The 14743-nt window shown below is 42.4% G+C and overlaps 2 protein-coding genes and 1 long non-coding RNA gene across 11 annotated transcripts; all 3 read right to left on the bottom strand.

Annotated features, from left to right (window-relative positions):
* Positions 1-1856: 1856 nt before the first annotated feature.
* Positions 1857-6127, bottom strand: LOC112282098 (protein NRT1/ PTR FAMILY 8.1). Of its 6 annotated transcripts, none has more exons than XM_073536790.2 (6): positions 6007-6127; positions 5559-5640; positions 4359-4499; positions 3861-4096; positions 3013-3672; positions 1857-2877 (listed from the first exon to the last, which is right to left on the bottom strand). In XM_073536790.2, the coding sequence occupies exons 2-6, from the start codon at positions 5617-5619 to the stop codon at positions 2110-2112; spliced, it is 1866 nt and encodes a 621-aa protein (XP_073392891.1). In that variant the 5' UTR covers positions 5620-5640; positions 6007-6127; the 3' UTR covers positions 1857-2109. The 6 variants fall into 6 exon arrangements, with proteins under 6 accessions (XP_073392891.1, XP_090109667.1, XP_024375093.1 ...); XM_090253541.1 differs by lacking the exon at positions 6007-6127 and adding an exon at positions 4704-5370 and having other exon boundaries at positions 3861-4078; positions 4359-4503; positions 5559-5686; XM_024519325.3 differs by lacking the exon at positions 6007-6127 and having other exon boundaries at positions 3861-4078; positions 5559-5974.
* An 858-nt stretch (positions 6128-6985) lies between these two features.
* On the bottom strand, positions 6986-11400 carry LOC112282124 (protein phosphatase EYA). Of its 3 annotated transcripts, none has more exons than XM_024519389.3 (8): positions 11214-11400; positions 9920-10127; positions 9389-9576; positions 8828-9093; positions 8410-8577; positions 8098-8191; positions 7714-7932; positions 6986-7520 (listed from the first exon to the last, which is right to left on the bottom strand). In XM_024519389.3, the coding sequence occupies exons 2-8, from the start codon at positions 10030-10032 to the stop codon at positions 7267-7269; spliced, it is 1302 nt and encodes a 433-aa protein (XP_024375157.1). In that variant the 5' UTR covers positions 10033-10127; positions 11214-11400; the 3' UTR covers positions 6986-7266. The 3 variants fall into 3 exon arrangements, with proteins under 3 accessions (XP_024375157.1, XP_024375149.1, XP_073392913.1); XM_024519381.3 differs by having other exon boundaries at positions 11001-11400; XM_073536812.2 differs by having other exon boundaries at positions 9920-11400.
* LOC149989940 (uncharacterized) lies at positions 11398-13489 on the bottom strand. 2 transcript variants are annotated; one of them, XR_016505059.1, is made up of 3 exons: positions 13350-13489; positions 12773-12805; positions 11398-11776 (listed from the first exon to the last, which is right to left on the bottom strand). It is a non-coding gene; the product is annotated as an uncharacterized LOC149989940 (long non-coding RNA). The 2 variants fall into 2 exon arrangements; XR_016505060.1 differs by lacking the exon at positions 13350-13489 and adding an exon at positions 13218-13346.
* Positions 13490-14743: the final 1254 nt, after the last annotated feature.

Here is a 14743-nt window from a genome sequence, read left to right on the forward strand (position 1 = left end):
CAACATTAGCATACACAGAAGATTGATAAGACTATCACCCGCTGAGCTTTACACATATTACTTCTGTACGGAACACTTGTAAGCTGTAACTTGTGTAACTTGAGTAAGTTGGTTTTTTTTATCAAACATTACACTCATATATGTATATATATATATATATATATATATATATTTATATGAAAAAGACAGAAAATTGCACCCAAAATTTTAACAATAATGTCAAGGAATTGCATGGTGGTAGGAGTTGCCTCTTGGCATCCACACAATAACGGGATCCAACAATGTATTAAGCGGATGTTTCTCCCGAGCGCTGTATTGACGTGAAGTTTGGATTGTTCTAGTTTGGGTTAGCTAAAAAATTTATTTTGGTCAAATCTATCTCAGTAAACTTCTGATGGTTGAAGCTGATTGTGAAACAGCTATACCATGGCCGAGAGCTGCTAGACTTCGGAACTTGACATATTTAGCACCATTCTATGTGGATGTTACAAAGTTGGTCATAAGAAAAACTGAAGATGGAGAGGACACTGAGCAAGAAGATCTGTCAAAAGTCTATATCGGCAAGGTGCCTATCATGCTCCGCTCACGGTATTGTGCGCCATCCGAGAACTCAGACAAGGACCTTACTGAGCTCGGGGAATGTCCATGTGATCAAGGGGGTTATTTTATCATTTATGACGGTGAGAAGGTGCTCATTGCACAGGAGAAAATGAGCACAAATCATGTGTATGTCATCAAAAAGAGGCAGCCAAATGAGTATTGTTATGTGGCTGAAGTTAGCTCTGACTGAGAACCAGAACAGACCTAGTAGTCTGTTTGTTCGGATGTTCTCTCGACCTGGTGCCAAAAGAAGCTCGTCTGAACAATATATTCGCACAACATTACCATAAATCCGCACATAAATTCAGTTTGTGGGAAGTTCGTCTAATAAAGTCATGAATAAAATCAGCTCTGAAATCTAGCAGCTGCAACAGAAAGATTTCAAAACTGAAAGACTGAACTCTACACTGGGCATCATCCCCTTGCTGTGCACCTGTTGCCGGTGACTGTCTGTAATGGTAATGAGGATGTCTAGCAGAACACGGCACACAAGACCCACAAGACCAAAATGACAATGCTCGAGCAGCTGAACGATAGATCGGTACTCAGGAATTCTTCATAGACTCCGAGCTGTGCAGCTTCTCTTTCCAAATTCATTTCCTCTCCCATTCGAAGTATCCAATGTTATAGTTGCAGGCATATTACTAGTGTTCCATCTCCACATGGTGACGAGCTCATGGGTCGTATTGCCTACATAACTTAGCGGACTAGCAGTGGCGTCCATCGATTATGCGTTTTCGACGTCTGGAGATGATGCTGAGGCAAAGTGCATGTGACAATCCCAAATTTTATGACGCCCCCGGGTGAGGTAGTACGGAGGCGGGCTTCTTGTGGTCGGAGACTTGCGGAGGTCTCTATACCCGTTAGCCTTAAACTCACTTCATTCAATGAGTATCCACACAGCAAGGTGAAATCGTTTTACTGTGCATAGCTACGATGTTACGATGCCAGGAGGCCACACTTCGGGATTTGTGTGGAAACTTCGGCACCCCACACAGGACTTTGTGGAGGTGTAGCACATGCTGAAGGGGATATTCAAGCGGCTGCTCCACACCTCCAGCCTGTTGGTATTCAGTTGCGTCGGGAATGGCGATAGAAACTTCTTGAGTAACCTCAAGAGCCTCAGAGTCGTTGTGATCTACGATTGTGCTCACAATGCTTGCATCTCACATGACTTCCCACCCAAGGCCAAAAGCAGTTGTATGTCTCCAAAGACGAGGTCAATAACAAAAATTGGAGGAGCGAGAGCACTGATGTTTCGATCAACGAACCTTCTCTTCGAGTTCCAAATCGACATATGGCTCCTAAAAAAGGAACTAGAAATAAATGAATACAAAGAATGTTCCATCGCAGTTCTTCATGGATATAGTAATCTCGCAGAGACCTGAAATCAACTAGGCTTCACTGCTAAAAAATGACCTGATGAACATCCATCAACTATTGTGTTGATTTGTATCATATATCAGATTGAAAGAACACTAAAATAGCAGGGTAATCAATGAGTTAAAGTTATTGCGTCCCGGAAGAAAGAGTTGCCGGTTTGGAAGGGCCCCACGTCTGCTTTGTTGTGTACCATCTGGCGCATACTACATAAAACACGAGATTGACAGTGCTCATGCCCGCTAGTAGCCAAAAGAAGTAATCCAAGTGGCCCCTGTTGAGATTGTCTGCGATCCAACCTGGAGCGCCATCCTTGCTGGTGAAGTGCGTCACAATCGTTAGCAGCACGCTGCTCAGGAAACTCCCAAGGGCAACAGTCAGCAAAGCGAAAGCAGTGCCCAATCCCCGCATGGCATCGGGACTTTCCCCATAAAAAAATTCGTAGATCCCCACGTAGGTAAACACTTCCGCAGCTCCGACAAAGAAATATTGAGGTATCTGCCAGAAGACGCTCAGTGGGACAGGAACCGTGGGGTCGTCTAGGAGTTCATGCAGTCGAGCCACTTCCAAGCGTTGGATCTCCAACAAGGCAGCTGCTACCATTGAGAACACCGAGATTAAGAGCCCAATTCCAATGCGTTGGAGCTCGGTGAACCCTCGCGGGTTATTTGTGAATTTCGAAGCAAGGCGGATTAGAAAAAAATCGTAGATTGGCACCCAGACAGAAACACTTAGAAGCTCAACCACGGTGAGAGACGCAGGAGGGATGTTGAAGTATCCCATTCGAAGATCCATAGTTGCGCCTTGAAGGACGAAGACAGTCGACATCTGATTGTAGATAGTGGAGAACATGGCGCTGGTGATTGTGATGGGAATCATCCGGACAAGGACTTTTACCTGAGCAAATGAAAGTGTGAAACAGAGGCATGAGGGGGCTAAAGCAGAAAACATAAAGGACGAAAATCTAGACTCGCTGGATTGATGAATGCAAGCAAACTTCGACTATTCAGGTGATGAGAAATGAAGAATTACCTCTTCAACTTGAGTGATGGTGCAAAGTCTCCATGGATTGGCAGAACTGTCATCACTTTTGTCCCCATCCATCTCCACGGCTGCCTTGTCCAGAAACCTGAATTCATTTGTATGCCGAATTTTGCGACTGCCTTGAATGATGGACTCCATCTCCTCCGGAACCTCGTAAAGTTCACTGCTAATGGGGATTTTGATATACCACTTCCTAACTGATGCAACAATCACTTGAGTAATTCTGGTAATGGGATTACCGCCAGGTAGATTGTGCCGGTAAAATGGAGTGCCTCCAAGAAAACACATCGTCCCGATGACGACGGCGATGAGAGATGCGCCAAACCCCAAGCCCCAGCTCACGTTATCTTGAATGTAAATTAAAAAGGTCCCAGCTAAGAGCCCTCCCATATTCATCGACTGGTAGTACCAATTGAAGAAGGAAGTTTTCTGAGCTTTCTCCTCAGGATCTTCATCGTCGAATTGATCCGCTCCCAAAGGTGTAACCACACATTGGAAAGCACCCGCTCCAAGGTCTACTATGTACAAGGAGAAGAATAGGAAGGCTGCTTGAGCAGAGGATGGTTGAGGACACAACAAGTCTTGAGTGGCACATTGCTGGGGCCGTAGTGATGGTAGGGATGCCGAAACTGTGAGAAAGATCATGCCCTGCCAAATGAATTCAAACACATGGAACGTGAAATAATGTAACAATGATGAACACGGTTGTTGCGGTAACTGCTCAGAGCGCTCTCATTTAAAATGTGCCACAAGCTATGATATGAATATGAAGAACTGCTATTAAGCTTTATCTAAGCATTTAGGTAGTGGGTAAGATGCCGGTATTATGAACTTACAATAACGAAGATGAATGTAAAGACAAAAGAGGCCCAGTAACGTCCCCAGTAAGCGTCCGCCAGAAATGCTCCAATGAGGGGAGTGATATAGCCCACTCCATTCCAGTTGCTCACGTTCGTTGATGCTGTCGCGTTGCTTTGGTGCATCACAGATGTCAGGTACCTGACCAGATTGGCAGAGCACCCGTAAAAACCCATATTTGCGAACACCTGGTTGGCTGGCACACCACAAAAACCTTCAATGACTCAGTCAGTTTCACATACAAGGTGTAGGATTCATCCCAGACTAATTCACAATGGTTGGCTGCTGGGAACATCACTGGACTTCTTTGTCCAGTCCTGCCATGCTGGAATTAATTGGTCAAGTCATCAGACCATAGAAAATTAATCCAATAAGAATGTGCAATCATCAATAGACATGGGCACATTCACAATGGCACCAAAAGCTATTCCACATACCTATGGAAACCTAACCCTCTAGTCATTCACAAGACTTACAGTATATAAACCAGGATGTCTTCCAACCCCCGGTCTTTGCCCTGATAGCTGGCCGTCCTCGGAAGTCCACAGTCCCATCATTGGTGATTTCCACTTCTTCCCGCGAGCTCGTCCCCTCCACATCGTCCCTCCCCTCTTCATCTGCCTGAACGAAAATCAAATCAACGTAACCATTCGAGGAATTTAAAAAAAACAAAAAAACAAAAAAACAAACAAACAAACAAACAAACAAACAAAAAGCCCTGATTTAGAAAATAAGGTAAAAAATGAAGCATAAGCTTTCCGCTGTTTCGGACTGTTACATTACATATCAATAGTTGAAAAGCTACAAAGAAGATCGTTCACCATGTCAATTTCATAATGTGATTGATTGGCATGAGACCCTTCTCTGCTGTTAATGAAACATCATCAGAAGGTGGGATATGATAGCATCCTAGATAACATCCGGCAACACCTTGCGCTCAGGTCTCCAATTTACAAAATACGACATCCACCATAAGCTTAATTTTTCGGTTGAAGACTTCTTGCACATCAATTTTAAGCTTGTAGAGGATACGCATGCCATAAAGTGCACAGTGGATTTTACTCTTACGCGAAAAGTAAAACAAATACGGACATTGGAGTTCCAATCACCAGCAGTGATAGTTCAGATGGGCACAGCAACCATATAAAAAGATTCCATTGTGCAAAGCTTCGTAAGGAGGGGTTCAATTGGAGTAAAATTAGGGTTACAGAGACACTGAAATTCAGCAGTGTGCCACAAAACGGTTAAACCCAGCAGTAGGACATTTGATATTAGCATCAAAAACTAAGTATTTATTCGGCACTTCTGAAAACCCAGAAACGCTGAATAAATACTTAGTTTGAGTTCATTGGATTCTCACAGTTTGGGAACGTATCTGACTTTATCATATGAAATTGAAGACTCCCAATTACGAAAAACCAGTGAAATTTCGTCCTCAATCATCGATTGCGCTCATATCTTCCTCGCTAGAGCCTTCCGCATCAAATCCTAAACTACGAAAATCCACTCCTTCACTACAAACTTTACCTGACATAGCTCCAGCTAAACATCTAACATCACAATAGAGATAAGTGGAGAACTGAGATGGACCAACACAGGATCTTGTCATTAGTTCTAATTCATTCCTAAGGCGTACAGCAACTGATGAAAAATGTAGAAGAGTAGTGAGGATTTACCCGATGGCTCGTCACCTCTCAAGCGTGAGAAGGCATACTTCCCAGTAACCAGGTCAGCCATCAATCACCGACACAGAGCTTCCTGAAAACCAAAACTCTACGAACCATAAATTTGCAGAAACAATCACTGACGATTGTCTCTGTAGTGCAAGATACACAGCTCACAAAGATTCGCATCTAGAGTTGCAAAGACAAACTCTATCCAAGACATAGCAACGGAGCTGGAGATGCCATTGTTAAAGCAAGCAAAATCCAAGCTGGGTCACAAGCCAAATGAAAACATAGTTGCTTAAAAGATAATTAAAAAAAAAGGATGTAAAAATATTCCAACAAAGCAATGCAAACAGACGAATTCTAAAGTCTACTCTCCTCCTAATTATAGAAACAGCTTGCAACTCCAGCACAGCACGAAAAGCATGGAACAAATGCGTAGCAACTGCCAACCCACCCAGTCAAATCCTGGTCTGAAGCAACCCTTCTGGTCAAAATAAAATTAGGGCTACTCTTACGAAACTGAGACTGAAGATGAACCTTAAGGAAAATCCCACTTTCCACGTCAATATCTGCAACACAAAAGCATAGAAGAGCACACATCGTGTGCTTTTTTGGAAGCATTTGAACTGTTTGTGAAATTGCTACCTTGCTTTGGTTGGTGGTTGGTGTTTTTACATGTTGTAGAATTAACGTTTTGTTAAGAAACCCATTTGAAGTTTGACAATATTGTAGTGAACTAAATTTTGTTGAGGTTTTTCAAGGTTTTTGTATTATTGTTGAATGCCATGTGTTGTAATAGCATGTGATTAAAATTAAGATGAAATTAATCCTATCAACAAATAATTACGTGCTTTAATGTTTTAATGTTTAAAATAACAAGAATAAGAACACATGGTGTTTCTCAAAAGAATCTAAAGTATCAAGTTACAAAATTAGTACGTATTTTTACAATTTATATACTGAAATTTAGGTACAATATTTATTTTTTATTTTTTATTTTTTTTGGCACTTTTGTTTCAAATTTCAGATTGCAACTCAAAAAAAGCGTAGACAATACTATTCTCTATTAAAAATGAAAACAACCATAGAAAAAAGATTGGTATTATCTTCAAAAAAATTAATTCTATTTTTTCGTTTAATTTGTGTAGTTGTATATATATATATATAAGATATTTAATATAATATATTATTTTATTGTTATATAGTTAATATTTTTTAAAATTTTTAGATCATTTGTGAAAATTATTCAATTGTATGGTAAAGAATCAAATTTTGTTCCTCATAATATGCCATATCCAACTAATGATACATCAAAGTACTTTTTCTATCAAGTAAATAAATAAAACAGATTAAGTTTTCAATTGTAACATAACTTAATAGAATTTATTTATAGCTTAAAATATAAATTATTTATTCATAACTTGAAAATAATATAAAACAATAAAAAGAAACAATAAGATAATTTAAAATTATTATTTTTAGAATAACATAGAACTGTACTCATTTGACAAAAAGAAGCTTACACTGGCTAAACAAGTGCAGGCATTCAATTTGTGGTGAACTTGAGGAATGAATTGTGCATCATTTGAGCTCTCTCTCTCTCTCTCACACACACACAACTAACGATATTATCTAGCGTTAGATGATGAACCTTAAGGATATGGTGTACAAGAGACCGTGAAAATCGGTATTGGTTGAATCAGTGGTTGAGTCCCTATGAATCTTCGGAATCCCTGTACACGGATTTCATAAGATTTTGGATGGCCGTGATCGAGAGCATAGGCAGCTGATCAGAAGAGTTCGGATCGGTGCTGATTGTCACGAAAGGCCATGTCAGAATTCGAGCAGCTTCCCTCTCATCAGGCCCATCGCCGATTGCACAAAACTTAGGAAATGTGTTGCGGTCTAGGAAACGATCTCGAATCCATCGACAGCATTGTAATTTTCCTACCTCTCTGGAGCTGAAAACTGCGCCAAAAGGTTGTGAACATTAGGACCATGAGATGAAGTCCTTCACAAGGTGATTCCCAGCACAAGGTGAAACCCTCAAACAGTAAGCTTTCATGCTCCTCAAATCATGCCAGTGCGAGACACTTAACAGCACTCCTCAATCAAACAGAGGAATAGACATGAGTAGGATAAGAGACGGTTGAAGGCTTACTGTTTGAGGGTTTGAAATATGGGCTGAGTTTGAATAGCAAACACTTCGCAAGGGTTGGAATCAGGGTCCCGGACGTGACGAGGTAATTGAATGAGTTGGAAGAGGCAGCAGTAGACTCAGAGGTACTTTCAGTGCTTTTATTACACGAGGCGGTTTCTCGGAGCTCATCTTGCAATGCTTGCTCGTTTGCCTTCTGAAACTCCTTCAGCTTTTGTCTTCCTAGTGTGCAACAAAACCGGAGAGGGTTGAGCAAGAAGTGGGCTTCATTCTATACTGTACAGCAGCACGACTCAATTTATGTTCCAAGAGTTATTAGCACATGACTCTGGGTCTCTTAGGGCAGATTGTTAAAAAAGAAGGAATACTTTGGGATGTGAAGATTACCAGAAGAAAGCCAGCCATCAGTAAATGAGTCTGTCTCTTCATACAGGTCGTCCCATTCCTTGGCTTGCTCTGGACTCAGAAAAGTTTCCAGACCCTGTGAAACAATGGTAGATCTAAACAACCGTCAATGTCTGATGTTACGACATACTACACGAGAAAATCCCCTTCATTATATTGAGCCAGAAAGGAAACTAAAGAAACAGGCAGTCGAAAAGCGTAAGTACTTCCGCGTTCATTCACTGAATTGCGAACATCACTTTGATTGCAGATATCCAAATCTGTGCTCTTAGGAAGAAGAGTGAAAATCTTGACCTGCTCATACAGCTGGCTGATGTACCGATACAAGTATCTTAGCTTTTGCAAATCCTCAGCATCTAATGGTGGCGTCAAGCTCATGTCCTCAAACTTGTACTCGTCAAGGTTGATCCCATCGTCATACTCTTGCAACGAATCCACATTTGGATGATTGAACTCTTCTGTCTGAATCACCGTCACACTGTTAGCAAACATTCTTATGGCCTCCGACAGCTGAAGTAGTATCTCTGTGATACAAGATGAAGACATGAATGGCATCACTGGAATTCAGGGTTTGAGCATCACCGCGCTTTGCTGTTTGACAAGCACTCTTCCAAATAAATTTGAGGTTATTTGTGAGATTTGCACCCTGAAGGTCGTGCCAGACAAGAGACTGGCAGGCAAGACTTGGAAGAAAAGGACGAGAACTCCTTACCTGCTGATAGAAGAAATACTCGTCGCACACTTCCAAAACAAGTCGCTCCCAGCGCCGGCCAAGCTGTGTGGCCTTGTGAGAGTCCTTGGAACCGTCAAAAAGCTCCACGTATTGCCCATCGAGGAGGGTTTGAAAGACTATCAGGGTTTCATCCATGTCCCACACGAACACTGTGGGGCCTTTTCCGGTGGCAGTAGGCGAGTCAATATTTTGTTCGGGAATTTCTACCCTCGGATGATCTGCAAACAAGCTGGCTCCATTTCTCTCTGCACGTGACCACGCCCGAATACACATCACATGGATTGTCAGCGACGAAGTGTGCAAAATTCAGGTAAAATAAGCTTCTTAGTTGACCCGTGAGATTGATGTCAAGTGATTGTGCGAATAATTGTAAATTCATTGTTCATTTTAACCCTTCCAGATGATTAAACCACGCTGTTGCGGATTATATGTTTCTCGACATCATACATCTATACTGGGGAATATCAATACAAAGCACCGACATAAAACACGTGCTGCGGCAATTCAACGAAAGTTCTCAACCATGGTTAGGAAATGTACCTCTTGGGCTGTACCGTGGAGAATCAGATGCAAAGGACTTGAACGAAGGTGATGATGGTGATCGCGGGGAATTCGGGGATGATAAGCCGAGAGAATCGCACAGTATTGATGTCGTCGAATATGCGCAGCCATCACGGTGAGACTCGCAGTCCTCGAAATCCGTGTCAATCGGCAGGTTCCACAGAGAGCTAGTTTTCACAGGAGAAAGGCATAAGTCGATTTAACGACAAGTGGCTAAACTGTTGATCGAAACAGTAATTTTCAGCCATAATAACGTCGCCGGCAAAGTAACTTTACGTGCTTGAGATCCAGGTTTTGTCAACGTGATCGAAACATGCAGTACCGAGTGAAAAACTGGCAACTAAGTGAACTGTGCTTTTTAAGAACGATAATAAAAATTAGTGGATTTTTACTAGAAGGATATACAGCATTATCATCATCCGAAGTGTTGGTCATTTGTTGGCGAGTTATCTGAGGACAACAGGTCTAACCAGGAAGAAAAACGGGTTAGGCGTACCGATGGAAACCAACCTGTGTGTCATCTCATCGGAGAATGGGGAAACTCGTCGACTGCTGGGAGGATTAAAGAAAGAGCAGAATTCGGATGTCGACAAAAAAAACTCTAGTCTTTGAGCAGACGACATAGCTGGTCAATCAAGGGGTATTGTTCACAAAACGACAGTCTTCGTAACATGCGGTTTCAGTATCGCACTGGCTCGTGTAACGCCAATCGGTAATCCTGCGAAGATGCACTTACTGTATGAGATGCACTTATCAAGAAATGCCGCATCATCTAAAATTGCAACCAGTATGTGTACTTTTGTTTATTTTTCTAACTACTGGAGACATAGACCTAAACTGAGGTCTACGGGCACGACGCGTTTTGAAGGATCGCGATACAATACACAACTATACTCTACTTGTCCAATGGAATAACTTCCTTGTCCTTAAAATTAAGCATACTTTTTGGGTTCTACTCATAGGATTTGTACGCAGATGACAAAGGAACCTCGCAGTCCTGTGCGTTGTTAACTATGGCTATTAACGTAGCTCTTGTGGTGATAATGATGAAAAAAATTGCAAGTACTTTGTCATCATCTGTTCGCTACGCTGAGACTTAAAAACCTCTCGAGGCTCAAATCTGCCGTGGCAAAAGCTGCAGAGCCCTAGAACAATGCTGTTAATTACAGACACAGAATGACTTATCCTCTTCCTCCTTCACAAAACCCACAGATCGACGTGCTCTTTAAAAGCTACTCCGGGCTCTAATCTAACAACCTTGAATCGACAAACGGATAAATTACGGTCGCAAAAAATAATAGGACAACTCATAAACAAGCACCCCATAAATTTAATAATAATTTTTTGTAGCACAGCAACACGTCTCTTGTTCCATTCCTGAGCACACGTACATCGGCACCCTCCAAGCGCACGTAGCAGATCTCCAGCCGACTTACCAACAAACCACAACCCCCAACAATAACCACCCTAAGGAACTACACATGAAGTAAATAAGTTCTAGTCCGCGCTGCCACAGCACATAGAGGTGGAAGGACTCACAGAAGCGACCTCCCGTTGGGTACTTCAACCAGCACTTAAAACAGAGACATACCTTGTGCTCAATCGGTAGGGTTCCAACTTTTTTTTGAACTACAACAATAAGAGCTCAGGCAATCAACGCAATCGAATTATTCAAAACCCAACAACGATCTTTCACTTTTCTATCAGCCTCATGCACATGCATTTGCACACACCACCTAACCCTGATTACGCTACTTTGATCTTATTACACCGAACCAAATGCTATCTATTAGTCAACCCATACATCAACCAAAAATGACTTTCGTGCATGAACCATGGCATCCACTGATGCTGTAAACCTCCTCCATAAAAGGAAAACTGCGGTAACGGCAACTTCGGCGAGGAGAAATCAGGGTTAGCACTACAGGCAAGCTGACACACACGTTAAATCCAAACTCGCACTGACTCAGTAGAAATCGATAACAAACAGTATCCAGAGCGGATGACGTAGACGTTGCGGCGCTTGCTTATATCCCTGTCAGCAATGGTGGGTCCTCACAACCACCGCAAACCTGTAGGCCCTAGATGGCCGCGATACGAATGGCGGAACTCCAACAGTGTATTTTGTACTGGAAATTCGTTAGACTCCCTTCCTATTACCACAGCTTGTGGATGTAGCAGCGCCAGATGGAAAGCCCCCATGTCGTTACTATAGGCGCTCGCCAGGGGCCTGGGAGTCCCTGGGTCCCGGCCAGCCTCGGAACCCATTGCTGTTCGGGCAGCCGCTTTTTCCCGTTGTTATCGCTGCGGTGAGTTCCACACAGCTCCAGCTCCAGCTCAGACATTGTCCTCATCGCTCAGCACAGCCTGTGTTCGTAGTTTCAATGCAATCTATTAGGCAAGCTTGGTAAGAGAAGTTGAATCATCCAGGTTCTCTTCAGCAGGTGTTTGCAGATCATGGGAGTAATCATGACCCACTGCGAGTTTCCCGGACTTTCACATGGACCTTGAAGCGCAAATTTAAGTCTCTAATGGGTATTCTATATCTATCAATTATTTTTTTCTTCTCGGAAATTGTACAGGATAATTATACGTGAGAGCATGTGATCAAGCCACAAGGAAACCGAAGCCTCTCGCACCCAGGCTGCACCAATCAGCAGCTAAAATTGAAGCAGCCGATTCTGAGGGTCAGAGATCAGGAAGACGGGCAAGAAAATCAAGACACATCAAGGTTCACGAGTAATGGCCACCACAATCCATGTGGAAAGCAATTTAATCTCGTTGGTTTCACCAGCATTGCTGTCTCCTTCACTGCGAGCAAGATTCATGAGTTCTGTAATGCTCCTCTTGTAGGTGGATTAGCATGCAGTGTGGAGTACGTCTCCAACGAAGTAACTTTCTCTCGAAACAGACAGTGTGTGTGTGAGAAAGACTCACTCAATTGCTTGTACGGTTTGGTAACTATTGGACACTGGAAGTGTAACCCGTAGTAGGTCCAAATTTTCTATTTCTTAGATCAGTGCCTGTGTTCATTTGAGCATATCACATTCAAGTTTGGGAAAACACTGCATGCCCGTCTAGGGTAACACAACAAAAGGTTTCGCCAGGAAAGTATCTAAGCAGTGGATTTGATATCATATTCACAACGACCCCTCTGGTGATTATTTCCAAGGTTGGATGAAATTGTTGCAAACGTTGTTCAATTTTATTTTATTAATTATGTTCGTTAACAGTGGGTTTTAGCTGGCTGGGGAGATTGAAAAGTTTGCAGGAACATGGAACGCTGTGGGGTTTTGCAAGGGTTTATGTGTTTGCACGAATACTAAACTCTTACGACCAAGAAGTACTTGAAGAAGAGCTTGCCTTGGCAAAATGTGCGCCTCGCCAACGCGTGGCCTGTAATAGAGGGCCAAAATGATATCAGTCTATAACCAAGGTTAACAATTCATCCGCAGCTGTTCCGCGATCCTGATAACATCATGGAGCCCAAAGAACTTCCTGCTACCAGCTCGAAAGAAGCGAGAAGCAAAAAATAAGTAGCACAGCAATATACGAAATAGTTCATTGATGCAGAACAGCTTTTCACTCCTTCAGTGAACAAAAATGTTGCAATTCAGCTTCGAGATTGCACTCCGAGGCGCAAGTCTCTCCTAAAACAGTCCTGTATCAGAGGAAAGGAAAAATCCTACAGCGTCCCATGTTCTTGCAAAATTTCCCCCCTCCCAACCATCTGAAACCAACTTACATTTTCCCCTCGAATTGCTATTTCCCAAAGTTGAGAGGAAAATAAAGCTGTCAAGCTGATTACCATCATCTTAGTTTTTCATCAATCTCAGTTCGACTTACAAGCCACCTTGTCTCCATAAATTTAAATTCGCTGAGAACCACTAGTGCAGAAAGAACAGAAAGAAGCCAAACAAAATCATCGCAACAAAATCACCTCCAGAATCACCTCCTCACGACTTGTATCTTTTCTCCCAACCCCCAATTACTTCTCTAACTTGGCAGCACACTGCAGGGCAGAGAGTAACCCAATTGAGCTGCTCTCGCACGCAGCCGAATACAGAAGAATCAGCCGACGTTTCACCACCAAGGGCGAATTGGAAGAAGGCAGAGAGAGGATACAACTACGAACTGAAACTGTGCTGAGCGATGACGTTGGCTGGCCGACACCACCACGCCTGCCCGAACGGCAATGGGTCCCATAGCTGGCCCACGGGGGGCTCGCCTGGACCCGGGGACGCCCACGGCCCGTGGGCGGATATAGGAGCCTGGTGAGGCCATAGTGACGAGGAGCGGGCCAGGAAGTCATTCATTCATTCATTTAGTCAGTCCCCACTTTTGAGATGGGAAGGAAGATTGTCAGTGACCGACCCATACACGCTTCAAGCCCACGTCAAAAGATGCATGCCTGTGCTGGGGATCAGGGTCTCCATGCTGGATTCCAACACATGGCCGATTCTCACTGTTCATCCCATGTGCCGTGGATATTTGGCCCCTCTATTTGCTTTTTCCTTTTGCTTGTTGGTCCTGCTCTTGGAAGCATTGGACAATGTGAATGTCTTCACACAAAATAAAGATTCCCCAAATTTCATGGTACAAGCCACAGAGAAACAACCATAGGGAGGATTGGGGCATGCATACTATGTGCATTTTAAATAAATGTTTATGTAACTTAAGAATTTGGGAGGTTCAAACTTGTTAGATGTGCTTCATTGATTATCTTGGTACATTAAAAGTGGTCATGGGGTGACAATGCAAGGGTGTTGAATGAAGCCTAAGAATGATGAATGCAGTCTATGTGTGCCATTCATGGTGTAAATTAGTATAAGTGGGTGTTCATGTGAATCTTGATACCATCTAGGTTCTAATCCAATATCACATGTGTGTCAAGACATAAGAAAGATGAAATTGATTGCACTTACCAATTGAAAAAACTACAAGTTAATTCAATTATGTGTTGGATAGTCTTCTACTCCAACCTCAATGTTAAACTCTTAATGCTAATATCTGCTTTTTGAACTAATGAATTGCTCTCAAATTTCATCAAAACATTGAAAATTGAGTCTAGTATCCATACAATGAAATTTCACTTCAATCCAATTGACAAATTTCTAAAGATCTTAGAAATATTCACTAACTTTCAAACTCCAATTTCTAAGACCTCAACCTTCGTAAACTCTCATATACTTCAATCTAATTTTTCAATTGACCTCAAAATTTGTATACACATTTATAACTAGTACACTAATACATTACTCAAATTTTACCTAGCTTTCAAGGCCAAGTCCCATCTCTCTCCAATCCACTTTTTCTTCTACAATAAAAATAAGA

Source organism: Physcomitrium patens, chromosome 1 (assembly GCF_059467195.1).
Source record: "Physcomitrium patens ecotype Gransden chromosome 1, ASM5946719v1, whole genome shotgun sequence".
NCBI lineage: Eukaryota > Viridiplantae > Streptophyta > Bryopsida > Funariales > Funariaceae > Physcomitrium > Physcomitrium patens.

Bases quoted from the DNA above. Each gene is read 5' to 3' on its own strand.
- LOC112282098 (XM_073536790.2), bottom strand. From the start codon at position 5,619: ATGGCTGACCTGGTTACTGGGAAGTATGCCTTCTCACGCTTGAGAGGT. The intron at 4,500-5,558 runs GTAAATCCTCAC...TCGTTCAGGCAG, and splicing joins GAGAGGTGACGAGCCATCGG to ATGAAGAGGGGAGGGACGAT. The intron at 3,673-3,860 runs GTAAGTTCATAA...TTCATTTGGCAG, and splicing joins TTACATTCATCTTCGTTATT to GGCATGATCTTTCTCACAGT.
- LOC112282124 (XM_024519389.3), bottom strand. From the start codon at position 10,032: ATGTCGTCTGCTCAAAGACTAGAGTTTTTTTTGTCGACATCCGAATTC. The intron at 8,578-8,827 runs GTAAGGAGTTCT...ACGGTGATTCAG, and splicing joins AGTATTTCTTCTATCAGCAG to ACAGAAGAGTTCAATCATCC. The intron at 8,192-8,409 runs GTCAAGATTTTC...ATTGTTTCACAG, and splicing joins TCAGCCAGCTGTATGAGCAG to GGTCTGGAAACTTTTCTGAG.